At 33.9% G+C, this 16,654-nt stretch overlaps 2 protein-coding genes across 7 annotated transcripts in view; both read right to left on the bottom strand.

Annotated features, from left to right (window-relative positions):
• Positions 1–11,655, bottom strand: part of VWC2L (von Willebrand factor C domain containing 2 like) — a 32,628-nt gene extending 20,973 nt beyond the window's left edge. Inside the window, exons 1-2 of the mRNA XM_021924413.2 lie at positions 10,451–11,655; positions 7,683–8,152 (exon numbers count right to left, since the gene is read on the bottom strand). Coding sequence (XP_021780105.1) covers positions 7,683–8,072 — 390 coding nt within the window. The 5' untranslated portion in view covers positions 8,073–8,152; positions 10,451–11,655. The remainder of the gene's footprint in view (positions 1–7,682; positions 8,153–10,450) is intronic.
• Positions 11,656–11,743: 88 nt separating this feature from the next.
• SPAG16 (sperm associated antigen 16) overlaps positions 11,744–16,654 on the bottom strand; it is a 1,155,561-nt gene continuing 1,150,650 nt past the window's right edge. For all 6 annotated transcript variants that reach the window (XM_021924411.2, XM_017946897.3, XM_021924410.2 and 3 more), the window contains one exon: positions 11,744–12,107. In XM_021924411.2, the coding sequence (XP_021780103.1) occupies positions 11,932–12,107 (176 nt within the window). In that variant the 3' untranslated portion in view covers positions 11,744–11,931. The remainder of the gene's footprint in view (positions 12,108–16,654) is intronic.

Below are 16,654 nucleotides of genomic sequence, written 5' to 3'. Positions count from 1 at the left end.
AGTTCCCCATTAATAATGCCTATTGTTTGAGAAAGCAAAGACATTGATCACTTCAATTCTCCTCTTAGTTATTTATTTCAAACGCTTCCCTAAAAGACAACTAAAAAATACACCGATAGGTTTTTCTTGTGCTGTCCTTCATAAAACACACTGCCTGATGTATAAATCAAGATGCAGCATAACAAAACAAAGTGAAGATATGTTCATGGTGATTAAGAAGTAGGAACAAAAGATTTAAATAATCTTAAAATAAGATTTTCTTAAAGGAAGAACACTCTTTCTCCCTCCAGTTTAACACACACACACCCCCCCCAAATTAATGCATGTATGGAGCAATTAAAATCTAGATTATATAGATTATAAATTAATCTGCAAAATTTGCCAAAGATATGTAGGCCTGTGTTATGAAATAAGATGTAGGAAATAGAAAAAAAAATGCTTGTTCATATCACCCTATTAACCAATTCTGTCTTTTGGTGAGGAAAAACAATTAAAAATAGGCATTTTTTTTTAAACATATCCAAAACCTTGTACAGTTGGAGTTAAAATTTGGAAGGGAGACTACCAGGTCATTCTTTTTTCCAGCTTCATCTTCTCTCAATATTGGTGAGTCAGTAAGGAATGGGCAATCATGTCTGTAAACTACTGATGACTGACCTCAAGTCTGGGGAAGTCACTAACAGTGACAAGCTCTGCAAATCTCAGATGTGGCTGCAAATCAACGCTGATCTCCCAATGTGCACAGGGCGCAGAAGCCCAGTCACAAATCTCGGTAGTCATGCTTGTCACACAGTTATCACCATTAACAGTGGCATCTTCCAATATGAAGGACAGCAATAAATATTGGTAAGTGAGTATGAAAAACTGCTCCTATGTATAACTAGTGAAAGGGCTAGCTGACCATCAATTCTCTTAAAATGTAAAGTAAGAGATTGTAATTCTGACTGTAAATGAGCTAATGCACTCCTTTGGGAATTAATTTGGAAGCCATTTATTCTTATAATTCTACTCTATTTTAGAAAGTACTTAATATGAAAAGGATAACACTCAATTATCAATGGAATTTTTTAAAAAAATTATTTTTAAAATTTGGTTTTTTTCCTAGCTGTCATGTACTTCTGTGAGTGCAAAAACTTTGTGTACTTTTGTGAGTGCACAAAGTGTGCAATGAACATTATAAATTTTTAAAATGAAATTGACTTCTAATCTCTGAAATGAAATCACTCAGAGAGTATAAAAATTAACTAAAGGTTCCCCAGTTACTTACAAAGATGGGAATTCCCCTTTGAGACTATCCACTTTGAACCCACTCATTCTGCATGCTGAGGCTAAGCCTCAGATAAGCAACAGTAAGGTCTCAATCACTGTTATTTTGTAGCAACTTGAAAGGGGAAGGCATTCCTTTTAACTCACTCAAAGCCATTTTAATGTTAAAAGCCACAACATGCTCTGCAAAACAGAAACTGCATTTTGCAGAGCCAATAATTATGGAATTAATCTTCTCAACCTCTTTACAAAGATCCCCAATTATCTTTGCCGCATAAAATCATGATGCTTTCTAGTTCTTTCTTGGGATAATATCTTAAAAATGCCACTGGTGACTCTACTACCCATTTGTTGAGAAGTGAAAACTCTTTTGTATAAAATTCTTTAAAAACTGCACCTATATTCTCATAATCCACTGATTTATCTGTTATTAAAACAAATACAGGCTTCATACTTCAAAAATATGCTTTTTCTACTCCATTGCCTTGTGTAAACATCTGACTTAGTTCCTGTGCTTTCCATAGACAGAAATGGCAGGTGGGTAAGTGGGTAGAGGAAAGTGAATTGTGCTGTGCGAAGTGTTACCTACCTGTTAGTCCCCTCAACTGAGATATCTCTACAGCCTCTGGTTTTCCCTGTTCTTTCATAAATCTGGTCCTCAGCTCCTAGAACATGTTGCCTTCCATTTTCTTCTCCATATTAAAAAAACTAGACATCAAATGACTCTTCCAAACCTGAATTCCAAAATTCTTCCCACTCAAACGTTTTCACAGATTTAATTTCACAATATTGGACATTAATGATGTAGCACCTATTAATGAGAAAGTTGAAAATTTTATCTCTGTGTGAATATACCCATTAAAGGGCAAATCAGTTCTAAATCCATATTGGCATCAACATTTTTTATGAGTGTAATGATTTGGAAAAATAATCCCACTGCTTAATTTCCTTTTTTCTTTTTTTTCTTTTTGAAACGGAGTCTCCTTCTCTTGCCGAGGCTGGAGTGCAGTGGCGTAATCTCTGCTCACTGCAGCCTCTGCCTCCCGGGTTCAAGCAATTCTCCTGCCTCAGCCTCCCAAGTAGCTGAGACTACAGGTACCTGCCAACATGCCCGGCTAATTTTTGTATTTTTAGTAGAGGCAGGGTTTCACCATGTTGGCCAGGCTGGTCGCCTTTTAGTCTCTTGAGATTTAAATATTAAGTATAAAATTCAGGGCAAAGACTTGGTGTCATGAAAACATGCTCATTTTTATAAAAGCAATAACAAACCCATGAGATGTTCGACTTCAAAAAATATTCACACTGCACCTTTCAAATATACAATTCAGAGACCTGGTTCACTGTCTTTGGCCCATAGTGGGAAAAACACAAAGGTCAGTGTCAGCAGGGAAGAGCTGGTCTTGGGTAAATCCAAATCCTGAATTAGGGACACTGGGAATTGACTGCAGAAAATCACTTTAAAATAAAACAAGCTATGCAAAAGCTGAGAGATTTCTTTCAGCTGCATGTAGTATAACCTTCACTGTATGACCTATAACTAAATCAGTACAAGTTCTAAAGTATAAGGAAATAGTCAAAAAGGCTAATTCTAGCAGAATCAGAGTTATAAAAATACTGAGCAAAATAAATTCTTCCTTTGAGAAACTCAGCATAAGATAGTTAAGCCTACATTTCCAATGAACTTTTTCTGATAGAAACTGCTATTATAATTTATTATTGATATGCTTTATTTCTCAAAAAGTAGGTTCCAGTGTCATATCGCCCGGGTGCACATAAAAGAAAGATGAGAGAACCTACTATACAGTGACCTTTATCTTAATACAATATTACCAGAACACCGGAGAATTTAGAGTTTTCAAAAAGAGTAGAGAGAAATTCATTTTCAAAGCTTGCATCAGTAAATGAAATAAAAACCCCACAACCTTTATAAATGACATTAGTTTTCCTATCAGGTGACACAAGTGGATCAATTTACATTTGAATTTGGTGATCAGAAAATATTGAAATGTGACCTATGATTTGCAACTGCACCGGGTGAGACAATACAGCTAAAACACTGGGTAGTCATTGCGATGCTGGGATGGAGACAGAATCCAACACAACCCTTGGTGAGGAAGGGGTCAAGCGAGGAAGAAAGTAAAATCAGGATGAAAATAGGCACTCTTATCATAAGAGAACAATGTGTGCCATTTTAACTGCCCAAAGAGTATTTTTCATCTCAACTTTTAGTGCTTCTTTAATTAAAATGAAGAGATCAACACATAAACAGAAACTAAAGCATTCTAAAGAAATTCTAAGTTCTTTATCCTGTAAGTTCGATTACAATTTGACCTGGTATGCTACTCATCAAAAAATGTATTGAATGACTGTTACGTAGCTCATACGGTGTTGGGAACAGAAGGGAAAAGAAAAAAGAAAACAGTGTCCCTAGCCTCAAAGGGTTCAATGACTAATGGAAGAGACAAGTGGTTTCACATGATATTATTTCACATTATATTTCATATGATTTAATATTATTGCAGTGTGATGTATTACATTATTGCTGTGGGATAGAACAGTAGAAGTGGTGAGGAGCTTAGATTCTGCAGCCAAGCTGCCTGGCTTGGAGTCCTACTTTTTCCTCTTTCTAGCTGTATGGTCTTGGACAAGTTACTTACACTCTGCTGCTTCAGTTTTCTTATCTGTAAAACAGTGCTAATAAAAGTATACTTCTCACGGTGTTATTATAAAATGTGTTATAATATACATAAAGCTCTTCACAGTATCAGACAACAGCTACTGTTCTTGTAATGATGGTGTGTACAGCAGGCCGTGGGAACATATGGAAGGAGTGATACAGTGTGGCAGATAAGAGGTAGGACAGACAGAGAGGGGTTTCCAGTTGAGGTGAGATTTAAATGGAGCCTCGAAGTGGTCCAGTAGGATTTAAACAGGGAGCAACATTGAAAAAGTGTTCCACACTGTGGAACAGCAGTGCAAACACACAGGGAAGAAAAGTCACCAAGAGTTTGAGGGATTTGGAGAGGTTGATGAGTAGAATCTAGGCTACAGTAGGGAAATTAGATTTTACCCTGAAAACTGTCCTGAATGTCTTTGTCCTTATGCACCTCATTCTCTTTTTTTCTGCAACAGACTTCCTTCCTCCACTATTGATTTCCCTTTACTTCTATTCAATTCTGTGCTTGGATATAGGACATTCGTTTTTATTTATGTATAACTAGGTCATCTATGTGCAGAACAATCTGCACTTTATATCCTGTTATTCTTCAGATGAATCTAAATATTTTGGCCCAGCATTCAAGGCCCTTCCATCCACTGTCCACCGACACATATCTGAAGTTACCTCTTACTAGGATAGCATTTTAGTCATAGCTAGCTTCCAATTATACCCATCTCCCTCCTCTTTGCACATTGTATTCATCCCAGTCTCTGAATTTGCTCCAGCAGTTCCTCCTTGGAGTTTCTGTCTCCCCAGATCAATTTCAAGTACTTCTGGAAGAACAGGCAACTCTACAAGGTGTATAGGGTGAGCATCCTGAAGACAAGTCTCTTGCTTAACCTAGCCTCATACTATGTTGATAAGCTTCTGACATCACAATCTCTTGGGAGTTACATTGGGATTTTATAATCATATACTTAACTTTTTACCTGCTTTTTCCCCTTCTCTCTTCACATCGATCATGTCTTTCTTGTGAGCAGAGATTTTGGTTTCTAGATATCCTACTTTAAAATGTAAATATGTCTATAGTATCTTATCTACTGAACAGTCTGATAAATGCTTGTTGGATGAATATATTAAATGTAAAATCTCATAACACAACCTCTCTAATTAACATATCAACATTATATGAAAGTTTTATGCATCTTTAATAATTAATGACTTGTTCCTTGCAAGCTGAGTTGGAAGAGAATCAAGGTGACAGATTATGGCTAATATTTACTTAGAGTTATATGGTTCATATGGATAAGTAGAGCATTTTAAAAAGGTATTAGAATTCTTCATTTGAAAGTCTTTTAAAGTTAAACTTTCATTATAAAATGTAGGCAAAGCCATAGAGGAATTTAGAATTTAGAGTAAATCCCTGGATATTAGAGTTAAGAAGGAGGGGACAACCATTTATTTAATACCTATTTTGTACCCGTCATCACAAGGTTAGTGACTTTAGAGAAATTATATGTTATTAAGAATTTCCAACCTCTCCTTTCAAGGGAAGTGATTATTACAATGGCTATTTCATAGTCAATACCACTGTGGATCAAAAAGTTTAAGAACTCCATTCAAAAATTTATATCCAAGTGATGAATTCGGGATTCGAATCCAGGTCTATCTGACCTTAGTGACAAAGTGCTTTGAGAGATCATATAGTATTGTTAGAATAGCAGCATTTAGAATTAAGGTAAATAACTTGACAGTTTTGGATACGTAATTTATCCAAAACTGGTCTCAGTTTCTCATTCTTGTACATTTGCCCTATATAGTCTCTAAAGCTCTTTATGACTCAAATTTCTTGTTAAAAAAAGTGATATCTATTATTTAAAAAATCACATCAAAAATTTTATGACACAAAAAGCAAGGTGAAAAAGCTGTGCATATTAATGGATCATACATTAGGAAAGAAGTAGTAGGGATTAATTAGATTATAGTAGGGTTATAACTAGAAGGGGTACAGAAATTATTAACTTTTTCTTTAAATATCTCTATATTGTTTGACATGGTAACATAGCTATACCTTTGTAGTGAAATCTAATAAATAGAGGGAAAACTATAGCATTTTAATAGTTAATTAGACAATCTTTTTTCTTCATTAAATATGGATTACCAAATTATATAAATCTCAGAAACTTATATTTTTATTTGTGCTAGTTATGAAATGCTGTTCCTACAATACCTTTTTGTATTCTACTCTAGATATAAACGCATGTTAGAAAAGGGTGATATGACTATAGAACCATGCCTAGAATCAAATGTGTTGAGTACTTCTACTTACTTCCATTAAGATGAAATTAAAAATAGGTAATGTCAAAGTATATACAATATTTTAGAGATATAAAACCATTAATAAATGTACTATACTCTCAACTATTATTTGGTGTCAACAATGATACTTTTACTAGACTCTCATGTTTTTACTTCTTAATTTTGTGCAATAAAATAATACACGACAGACAAAAGTTGAGAATAACACATCTAAGAAAGTCGAATGTCATAATTAAAATTTCCCTTTTGTCCTAAGGAACTCTTTTCTATGACTGGGTATTCTTGGGTAAATCAGAACCGGCTTGAACACATAACCTGGTTCATTCCTGGTTAATAATGAATCAAATACAATTAACTATGAATACACAGATTACGCTAATGATGATCAGTTGAGACCTTTTTTCTACATACTGATTTCTGGCACCATTTGACTCTTGTGGTGAGAGAAGTTGGGTCAGTGTTAGTAATGGAAATGTCTTCTCTCATACATAAACACCCACACTGAAAACTAGCTATATCTACTTTTACCTCTAAGGTTCTGAGCACTTGTCACAGAACTTGGTTAGATGAAATGGGAACATTTTGTATAAAGTCACCAGTATGACAGACACTCCAGGCACAAACTGCCATTACACTTAAGGTGGACATTTTTCATGTATTCATACCTTCAGAGTTCAGATCACGCTTGTAGGATATCCCAATTAAAACTACCCATTGGAGAAAAGAAAGTCCAATAAGGGATAAAAATGAACTCTAAGCTACTTTGAAAATATGACACAAGCATAAAAGAAAAACTAAAAAATACCATGTAGGCTGAAAAAAATTACAGTCTTTTTTACTACTCTTTACTTGGATTGTGATAAAAATTCAGTTCTCTGTGGAATCCTGTAAGCAAAAAATCCAGCGAGCAGAGAACAGAACGGGAATCTTGCTTGACAATAAGTAGGCCCAACGCATTTTCTTGATATGAGGACCACAGCTAAGAAGTGTATCTCTGCAGCTTTTCCACACAATAAACAAATAATTCTAGACTATATTGTTAAATGACTTCAAATATAGGCTAATAAGCAACACACACACACAACTGACACAATTTAAAAATTAATTTAGGAGACACACTATACACAAAATTGTTCTCCTCAGAAAACATTTTTGTAATAGCAGAGAAGAAATGTTTAAGGGCAAAAATAAAAGGTGTTAGGTATGCCCCAGATACTTCTGGGAAACAAATAAAGGTTATTGTGAAACTTAATACGATCAGCAAATCAACTGGCCATTTGTTGACCATGGTGCTACTTATGGTAATTAGAATCAAATTGCTGTAATTTAAAGGGAAATTTAAAAGTACATTTTTTCCAACTCTGAATTTAATGTAGCAATATACTAAGCATGTGGTATGAAAAGTTGATATTCAATAAGTATGGAGGGTAACGCATACCTTAAATTCCTCCAAGATTTTGTAATTTTTCCCGTGATATTCACAGAAGTTTTTTACTTCTTTGCACTCAGGACAGCATCCATTGTGTTCCACTTTAGTACACTTTGGGTGAATTTTAGGGCATTCTGGTTGGTCGCAAACAGGTCCATCTAGAGCACAGACACATGGACAGTTGGAATGCCCGGGGAAAAATCGTTCTCCCAACTTGTATACAAAGCCGCTGTCATCGACACACCCTTTCCCTCGATAGTCATCAAAGATCAGATTGTCATTACTGGAGATCTGGTCACCTTCATCAGCAGGATAGTCTTCATGACTGATAGCAGCAGAGGTGACCAATCCAGGGATGACCAACAGAAGTATGCAAGCTTCATGAATATGAAGAGCCATCCCCCTCTTCAAAGACTTCTGGATGTACTCCTAATATTAAATACACTCAGCTCCTTCCATGGGAATACAAGAGGGGTAGGCTGAAAATAAATATTTAAAAAGAATAATTTGACATATACAAAATGAAGATAGATTCATTTAAGCCCATGCTCTTAAACTGTTTGGGATCAATTTAAAGATACTAAGGCCTCAAATAGACTAAGTTGATGCAACTATCTATACCATATTGTGAGGTTTGGAGAGTTGATACTTTGCATTAAAATTTGTCCTTTTGGATTATTTTATATACGAACCTTCAGCTTGAATATTCCTTCTGAATTTCAAAGGTCTGGCTTTGTCTAAATTGCAAAGAAATGGTTTTACTGAGCCCCAAAAGGTGATTACAAGGAATCACTTATAAATAGCTCAAGAATATTTGAACTCACATTTTCTATTATTCTTTAAACTGGACTAGTCAGTGATGGAACATATGTTATAATTATCTGTGTCAACTCAAGAGATTAGTGCGAAAAAATCTAATTCTAAAGGAAAGAGAAGAAACCAACAGTTGAATATAAATTATATTTAGGATGGAGCTGCTATAAAGGATTTCCTACTTATTTATGCCTATAATTAAAGAACAACAGTGGTATCCACATCAGTTACCTGTTTCAGTGAACATGAATCTGGATTTTTGAAATATAGTTGATAACAACAAAACTATCCCATGGTGGTTAAAAAAATTTTTAATAATAATACAAGAGAATTCCATGTGCTTAAAATAATTTGTTAGAAACAAATTTATTTGTATTATTGTCCACATTATTTTACACAGGAAGTAAGCTCCTAGTGGGCAGGAAAGATCTATCTATAAATTTATTTCACAGTAACTTGAATCTAGTATATATGTAATTTGTTTAAATTAAATATTTCAATATAATATAAATACAGTTTATGAGATCTTGAAAAGATAACTCTTGAAATGTCAGAAATATTTGCATGTATGCAATCTGCACAAAGATGCCAGCATAAAATTGTTTATGGAAGTTGCTTAAAACAGTAATTAAGTGTTAACCATTCATAGAAAATATGCCTTACTAATTCTGTGACACTGACTCTTGTAAACTCCACTTAGTATTGGTGCTTGATGTGAAGTGTTGGGAGTGGGCTCTTATTTAAATATTTAGAATAACTAACTCACACAGAGGCTTTGGGGAAACTGTGAGTTTAGGGAGTAATAAATAAGAAAAAGTATTGTCAAATAGCTCATTTGTTTATTTAAATGCTATTGGCTTAATGCCAATATCACTAAGATTGTATATAGGACATTTTCAGGTCAGCTATAAATGTTATACATTTGTTTATTTTCAGATTATATTAAGAGCAATGATAAATCATCTCTTTTCAGTCTAACATATACAGATGATAACTTAAGATAAAGATGACATTAGGAAACTTCATAAACTATTATATTTGCATTTTAAGGTAGATATGCAAATTCTATAATAGTAAAATGGAAGGTAGTATGCCCTCTTTCCAGAGAAAGCTGATATTAGAATTCCTCTGATATCCTCTGATATTAGAATTCCCTTTGGGTAGGTAATAAAGCTGATGATTTCTTATAAAATATGTCAAAAATAATGAGTCATGACAGAACAAGAAAATGCAAACCTATAATTCTACTTGAGAATCTGGAAGCTCCCTTTGACAAAGCATTTTTTTCTCTCAAATTACTACAGAGATAACAAACATAACAGAAGCTTCTGAAAAAGCATAAATATAATTTACCAATTAAAGCAAGCATTTATACATCACATATTTAGAAAGTTTATCTTGGAGGAAAAGAAAGCTACTGTGCTTCCTTATAATATTCCAGCAATATCTGTCAACACATGCAAGATAAGCCATATAAAATACACATATGATTCTGCTTCAAAGGGACATAGACAGAAAATGATCTCTTTGTAAGCCACAGGTAGGCATTAATGTGTTAGGTTATGGTAAATGTAAACTTAGAGGTAAAAATAGGAATGTAATATCTACTTTATACAAACATTAAAGATGTTTTTATTATATGAAATATATCTTAAAATCTGCATGGTAAAACAAGATTTTATTTTCAATATAACAAAGTTCTTAGGCTATTTTTTTTAAAAAGCCTTCATAATTGAGCTGCCCTAGTACAATTTAAGATACTATTTATTTAACAGAAGAAACATGGGATAAATCAAATATAATGTTTATCTGAAGATTTTTATAAAGCAAGCAAACACTGCTAAACTGAGAATCACTTCCCAGCTTAACTTTCCCCCCTCCCCATATTGCTACATATGATTTAAAATGACTGCATCTATTTCTTTGAGAAAACAAACATAACTCATGTCATAAGATACACTTACCTAATCACTCTGGAGGTTAATGGTGGTGGTAGGGGTCACAGCCCAAAATGAACTAAAAGGTCAGCTATGTTTTAAGAAAGCAGTTCCTCTTTAATTACCCAAAGAATACATTTTTAGGCATGAATTAAAGGCAATCCATTCTTTCTACCTCCCATTTCAAAACACAGTAAAGAAGCAGTCTCCCGCCCTTCCAGAAAGAAACACAGCAGAAACACATAAGAAATTTGCTTTGGACCTGTCTTCAGAATTCAAAGCAAGAAGCAATGCTGGTCCTGTAGAAATCCAGACCCCAGTAGCAGAATCATGTTGAACTTATTTTTAGCATTTTCTTAGATCCTTCTATGAAATTTCCCGGCTGATTACGCCTCCTCCACACATGAGTTCACTTACACAGTGTTTGCTACGGCAGTAGAGGTGATTTGGCTAGGCTCGGAGGATCACAAACAGCAACAGCATGCTGTAGCTTAAAGCCCACTCCGCTGGCAATACCATCACCATCGTCCACAGTATGTTGCTTGAATCCCCTGTTACACACCGGAAAATACTAACTGTGGACGTGAAGGAAAGGAGCAACTTTAGCTGGGTTTCTGCATCAGTAAGAGCAGTTTGCAGATTGCTGATTTGGAGCTCATTCTGCCGGCAGCCGGGAATTCCTCAGCACCACGGACAGCGCCAACAACTGGCTTCTGAGCCCAGCTCTGTCGAAATCCCCGAGCTGCTTTAGACGAGGCTAGAGTGCTCTACAAGCAGTCGCACTTTATACAGCAGATGCGTGCATTAGGAGGGGTAAAGACATTCTACGTGCGAGATACTTATTTGCATTGAAATTACAATTAAATTCTTTTTTCTAAAAAATTGTAATTACACCTAACGCATTCTTGGATGGACTGCAGAGATGAAAGTTCCAGAAGAGGCTTGCATTTCGATTTAAGCCATCTGCAGTCCCCGATTATTATTAATAGATAAAGCATAATCATTGTCAAACAATCTGTGAAAACGTATGCTTGTCGATTCTATTTGACCCTTTGGTGGCAGAAAGACTTCCCCGGTGTTGCATGATTAAACTTCAGGTCTTCCTGCAGCTTGGATCTGATTAAAAAAAAAAAAAAAAAAAAAAGTAGCCAGGTTTTCCTGCAGTTTGTTCTCTAACATTAAAAATCAATCTCCTGTAATTCATCTAGTCTGTCATTAGGCGTCATTGTAAAGCTGTTTCTTTCAAAATCCCTAGCAAAGATGCCGAGTCTCTAAATTCTTATCAAAATGAGACAGAAAAAAGACCCCGACACAAATGGGTGAGCATAAAGTTTTTTTTTTTTATTAGTAACAGTATGCGCACTAAAATATATGTGCAAAGCATGTTTTAAAGCAGACTGTAAATGTTACATGCTGGCACATTTAACCAGTTATTTGCCGGTTTGGGACTACAGGAAGCATTTTCAAGCCTTAAAGGGAATGCCCTCTGCAGCGGGATGTGCTGACAGTCAAGACCACGTTCGAACTGTGCCGTCAGAGCCTCCAGAAAACAGAATCTCCCCGTCGTGAGAAAACACAACCGTGTGTGCCTCGCTTTCGTGGCCCATCAATTTGTGAATCTCTCCAGATTTAAGATCTAGCAAATGGATAACACCATTGCCACTTGCCTGAGCTAAAACTCGACCTGAGGGAGACAGAGGAGAGAGAATGAATCAAAGTTTTATTTCAAGTGTTCACAGTTTATAAGTAACGAAGCATTCTATTTTTTTCAATTATTCTGTGTTAGGGGTCAGTTATTAAATATGAAGTAGCTCCTGTAGGTATAAGAAATAAGTTGAGTCAAAATTAAGACACATCAATAATTAGATTAAAAAATTTTCAAATTGGGACATAGAGCCTAATTGTCTACATCCTTTATATGCAGATTTCATCAAATGTCCTACTATTATTTTATATTTGTGATTAATAAAGCATTTTGAGGAGATGAGATTGAAAGCAACTATGCAGGGCAACTTTCTTTTTCAAATTATATGTTAAAAAGTTTTAAAAGACATAACTTTCAAAATTTATGGAAAAACATATCTATGTATGGATAATTTGTATTTTAAAATTTGTATTCTTCTTTAAACTTATTTATAATAATTATGTTAATCATTACTTACAACTCAATATACATTCCTGCTTTAAAAATTGTGATACTCATGCACTCAAATTTTTTTTTTGAAGCTGAAGTGGAAATAAATATTTCCATTTCAAAATGACTTGGGAGTTTTTACTTTAGCTTAGAATTCAACTTTTGATAAATTTTTGTTACATAAGATGGCTAAATACAGCACAGGGTATTTGCGTAATTTTTGTACCATATATTTTTAGTGGCTTATTTCCTCAGAGTGAAAACAAATCAGGGATCCAATTTTAATTAATATTTTTATTAAGGAAGTCCAGTAACAAACTATCATGGGACTTGGAGGTAAGTAAAACAACAGGCTATGTTTACATAAGCTCAGTACTTAGTGTAAGTAAGTATGACATTACTACTATCCATGGGATTATTTAATCATACTTAGAAGGCATATTATTGTTCCAGTAATAACATTTAAAATTTATCAAACTCTTTTAATGTGATAGATACCATATTTAGTGCTTGATATGGATAATTCTGTATGATCCTTACAATAATCTAATGATAAAGAAAATAGTATTAACTCCTCTATGTAGGTAAAGAAATAGAGGCTTGGAAAAGTGAAGTAACTTGCTCACAATGACACCCTAGGTATAGGAGGAGCTAGCATTTAATCACAGCACTTTGAGTCCAGAGCCTGGGCTTTTAGCCATTATGTTTTCCACAGCCAGCATAGCATTGTTATCAATGATGCCGCCTTGACAGATTTTAGGTAAGTGATATATTGTGAAAACAGCATTGGCCCATTTTATAATAAGAATTCTAGAATGATATCACCATAAAAGCTACAGTGAAATATTTAATCACAAATCTTACCCCCAATCATCATGAATACTTCTAAAACAGAGAAAAGTTATAAAAGTAAAGCTAACCATGATAAATACAGCCTATTTGCAAACCTTTATAACTACTGGGCTTCTTCATATAGAACAAAGCCTGACACAGCAAAGATCCTTAGGATGGATTAGAGTGTCCAAAGCAGCAGATGTGAATATTTATTATAAACCCTTTTCTACTAAGTCTTTGCTGACAGAGGCATTACATATGGATTTCACTTCCAACCTCACTCTATAGGCAATTGCTGTTTGTGACTTTCCCAATAATCAAACAAATAACTTTTTTTTCTTGTAGTCTTTACACAACAGCTGAAAAGGGGGGTAAATATTCTTTTTTATTTCTGAAATCAAACAAAACCAGACAGAACCAGGTCCATAAAGAAAAAGAAAAATATTTAGCTTTAAATCATTATTCAAATCTGTAAAAATAATAATTGGAAATATTTATAAAGACTCTAATAATTTCTGAAAGTTTGTTTAATAAAATACAGAAAATGATAATATTGGAACCTAATATTAATTCAATAGCACCATGCCTCAGGTGTTTCAATAATTTGTTTTTTCAAGAACAGATTTGGGTCAGCACATTTATTATGAGGTTTTTCAGGTTCTCCTGAACTCATTTTCAGAAGACTGCAAGGCTGAGCATGTATCGTAACTAATTCCTGAAATGAATATAAATTTATAATCATGTTCAACTTCATTTAAAGTATATTGGATTATTACACGGCATATAAGGTGTGACTTAAAAATTAGTTTTGCTGGGAACGGGGATGCTAACCTCTTTCGAAGTTAGAAAATGTTCAAAATTATTTACCAGGGCATGTTAATTGCTACATTAGTACTTTAGTATCCAGTTGGTGTGAGAGAGAAGAGGTACTCTCAGAAACAAAATAAAAAATGCCACAGCCTCATTACTGGTAGCATCTCCACAAAGTGTAGCATTTATAGAGAAGTGTTTATGGAGAAGTGCATGGGTATCTTTTTCAATCTCCTGGTGATTGGCAATGAAAAACAAACCACACTGCAAATCACTTGTCATCTGAATGTCAAGGTCTTAATGATAAATTTAGGGAGAATAAAAGATTTAACTATATCAGAACTTGGTCAATGGAATGAAAATATGGTAGAAATAGAATTTTAAATAGTGTCATGAGAATTTATCTGAAACCTGAACTAATAATGTTCATGTTAAAGTAAATATATTTCTTAAAAATGTGAAATTAAATAATGTATTTTTACTTTAAATCTTTTATAAACATATTAAAAGCAAAATATTGTCTTGTAACATGTAATTTCTGAACAGATTATTACAATGTTATTTAGCATGGTTTTTTAACAAGAATAATTGTAACAATTTATGAATACACACATTACATAAAAATCACATGAATTAAATTTGTGATTAAAAACAGTATAGGTTAAAAATAAAAATGGTCAAAATGGATTTATAAAGATATTTTAAAATAAAGATAAATGTTTAAACATCTGTTATGTAAAAAATGCTTTGCTTTTTTTCTTTTGTTAACGTTCAAATTATAAGGATGTCCACACTTTTCACAGAATGGAAAGAAAATAAACAGTCTAGGGAGAAGATTGATTTAATTTTGTAACTGCTATTATTTATATAAATAACTCAGTATATATCAACATTGAGTGATTATGACTCCTTCATATGTCTTAAAAAATGTAATCAATACTTATTTTTATCTACCAAGACTTTAGAATATTTTCACGTTTAGTAAATGAATACCTTTTCTGTTGACCAATAGGACTCAATGAGGAACATATGGTGCTGTCTATTTTACTTTAAAGGATGAATTTTCCAACTCCTTTTGGCTTTGAAGACAAGAATTAAGTTTCTCTTAACCTCAAAGTATTGCTCTGCTATTAAATGATCCAATCAAATTTTATAAATTGGAGGGTCTCTCAAAGTTAGTTCCAAATAAATTTTTAACTTTCTTAACACAACATAGTTCCTTTATATGCCATATTTATTTTAAGAAATAGTTTCACTAATATCTTAGGCATAACAGTTTCAATTGAATTTGGTATAAAAACTTGAGTATTTGAATATACTTATTAATTTAAGCATTACTAACAATAGAATCCCTTGAAGAAGTTTATAGAATATATTAATCCATACAAATTGAGTGGTAAAATTTTATCTGGGTGTAAAAATCACTTTATATAAACTAGCATAATTTGGAAACTCTTACTCTCATGCTAATAAAATGTGTAGTATTGACACTTTTTCTAGCTACAATTTATAAAACTTTTCAGTTTTCATTAATTTTTATTAAATTTTTAATTAATTTTAGAAATACATGTGAGAAGTCAATTTGATTTTGACAGTGTACACCTAGAATAACCAGGAGTTATCTTAAACCTTTCAATACTTACTTTCCTTCTCATGTAGCCAAATTCTCCTTAAGGTTGAGATACATGCTGCTTATTATTGCAATTTTTTAATAATCATGGAACTTGACCTATCAGTACTTAATACGTGCTTGTTGTATGAAGAGTCAGGGTGTTACAAGTAGGAGCACAAACATCTTTATGACATTTTTAAATAGAAAAGTTTGAGCCCATTTCTTTGTCATCCAGGATTACTGGAATTAGTTGATGGTAGCCCTCATTTATTGAATGTCTAGAACTTTCTCTTTTACATCACATGTTTTTCACTCAACTCTGTGATGTAGCTATTCTTTCCTCCTAGAAAATGAAGGAGACTCACAGAAGGTTGAATTGGGATTTATTTATTTTATTTATTTTTTTGAGATGGCATTTCACCCTTGTTGCCTAGGCTTGAGTGCAGTGGTGCAATCTCGGCTCACTGCAACCTCTGCCTCCTGGGTTTAAGTGATTCTCCTGCCTCGGCCTCCTGAGTAGCTGGGACTATAGATGCCTGCCACCATGGCCAGCTAATTTTTTTGTATTTTTAGTAGAGACAGGGTTTCACCATGTTGGCCATGCTGGTCTCGAACTCCTGACCTCAGGTAATCCACCCACCTCAGCCTCCCAAAGTGTTGGGATTCCAGGCATGAGCTACCACGCCCGGCCTTGAATTGGGATTTGAATTGAAAACTTTATTACTCAAAAAGTCTTGCTTCATTTACTGGCTTTAGAAATTCTTACATAAATTAAGATTTAGGGCCAACTGGGTTTATGCCAGTAATCCCAATGCTTTGAGAGGCCAAGGCTGGAGCATCA

The sequence above is a fragment of the Papio anubis genome, chromosome 10, assembly GCF_008728515.1.
Source record: "Papio anubis isolate 15944 chromosome 10, Panubis1.0, whole genome shotgun sequence".
Taxonomy (NCBI): domain Eukaryota; kingdom Metazoa; phylum Chordata; class Mammalia; order Primates; family Cercopithecidae; genus Papio; species Papio anubis.
Note: the sequence above shows the minus strand (reverse complement) of the source record. Positions and strands in the feature narration are given on the sequence as shown.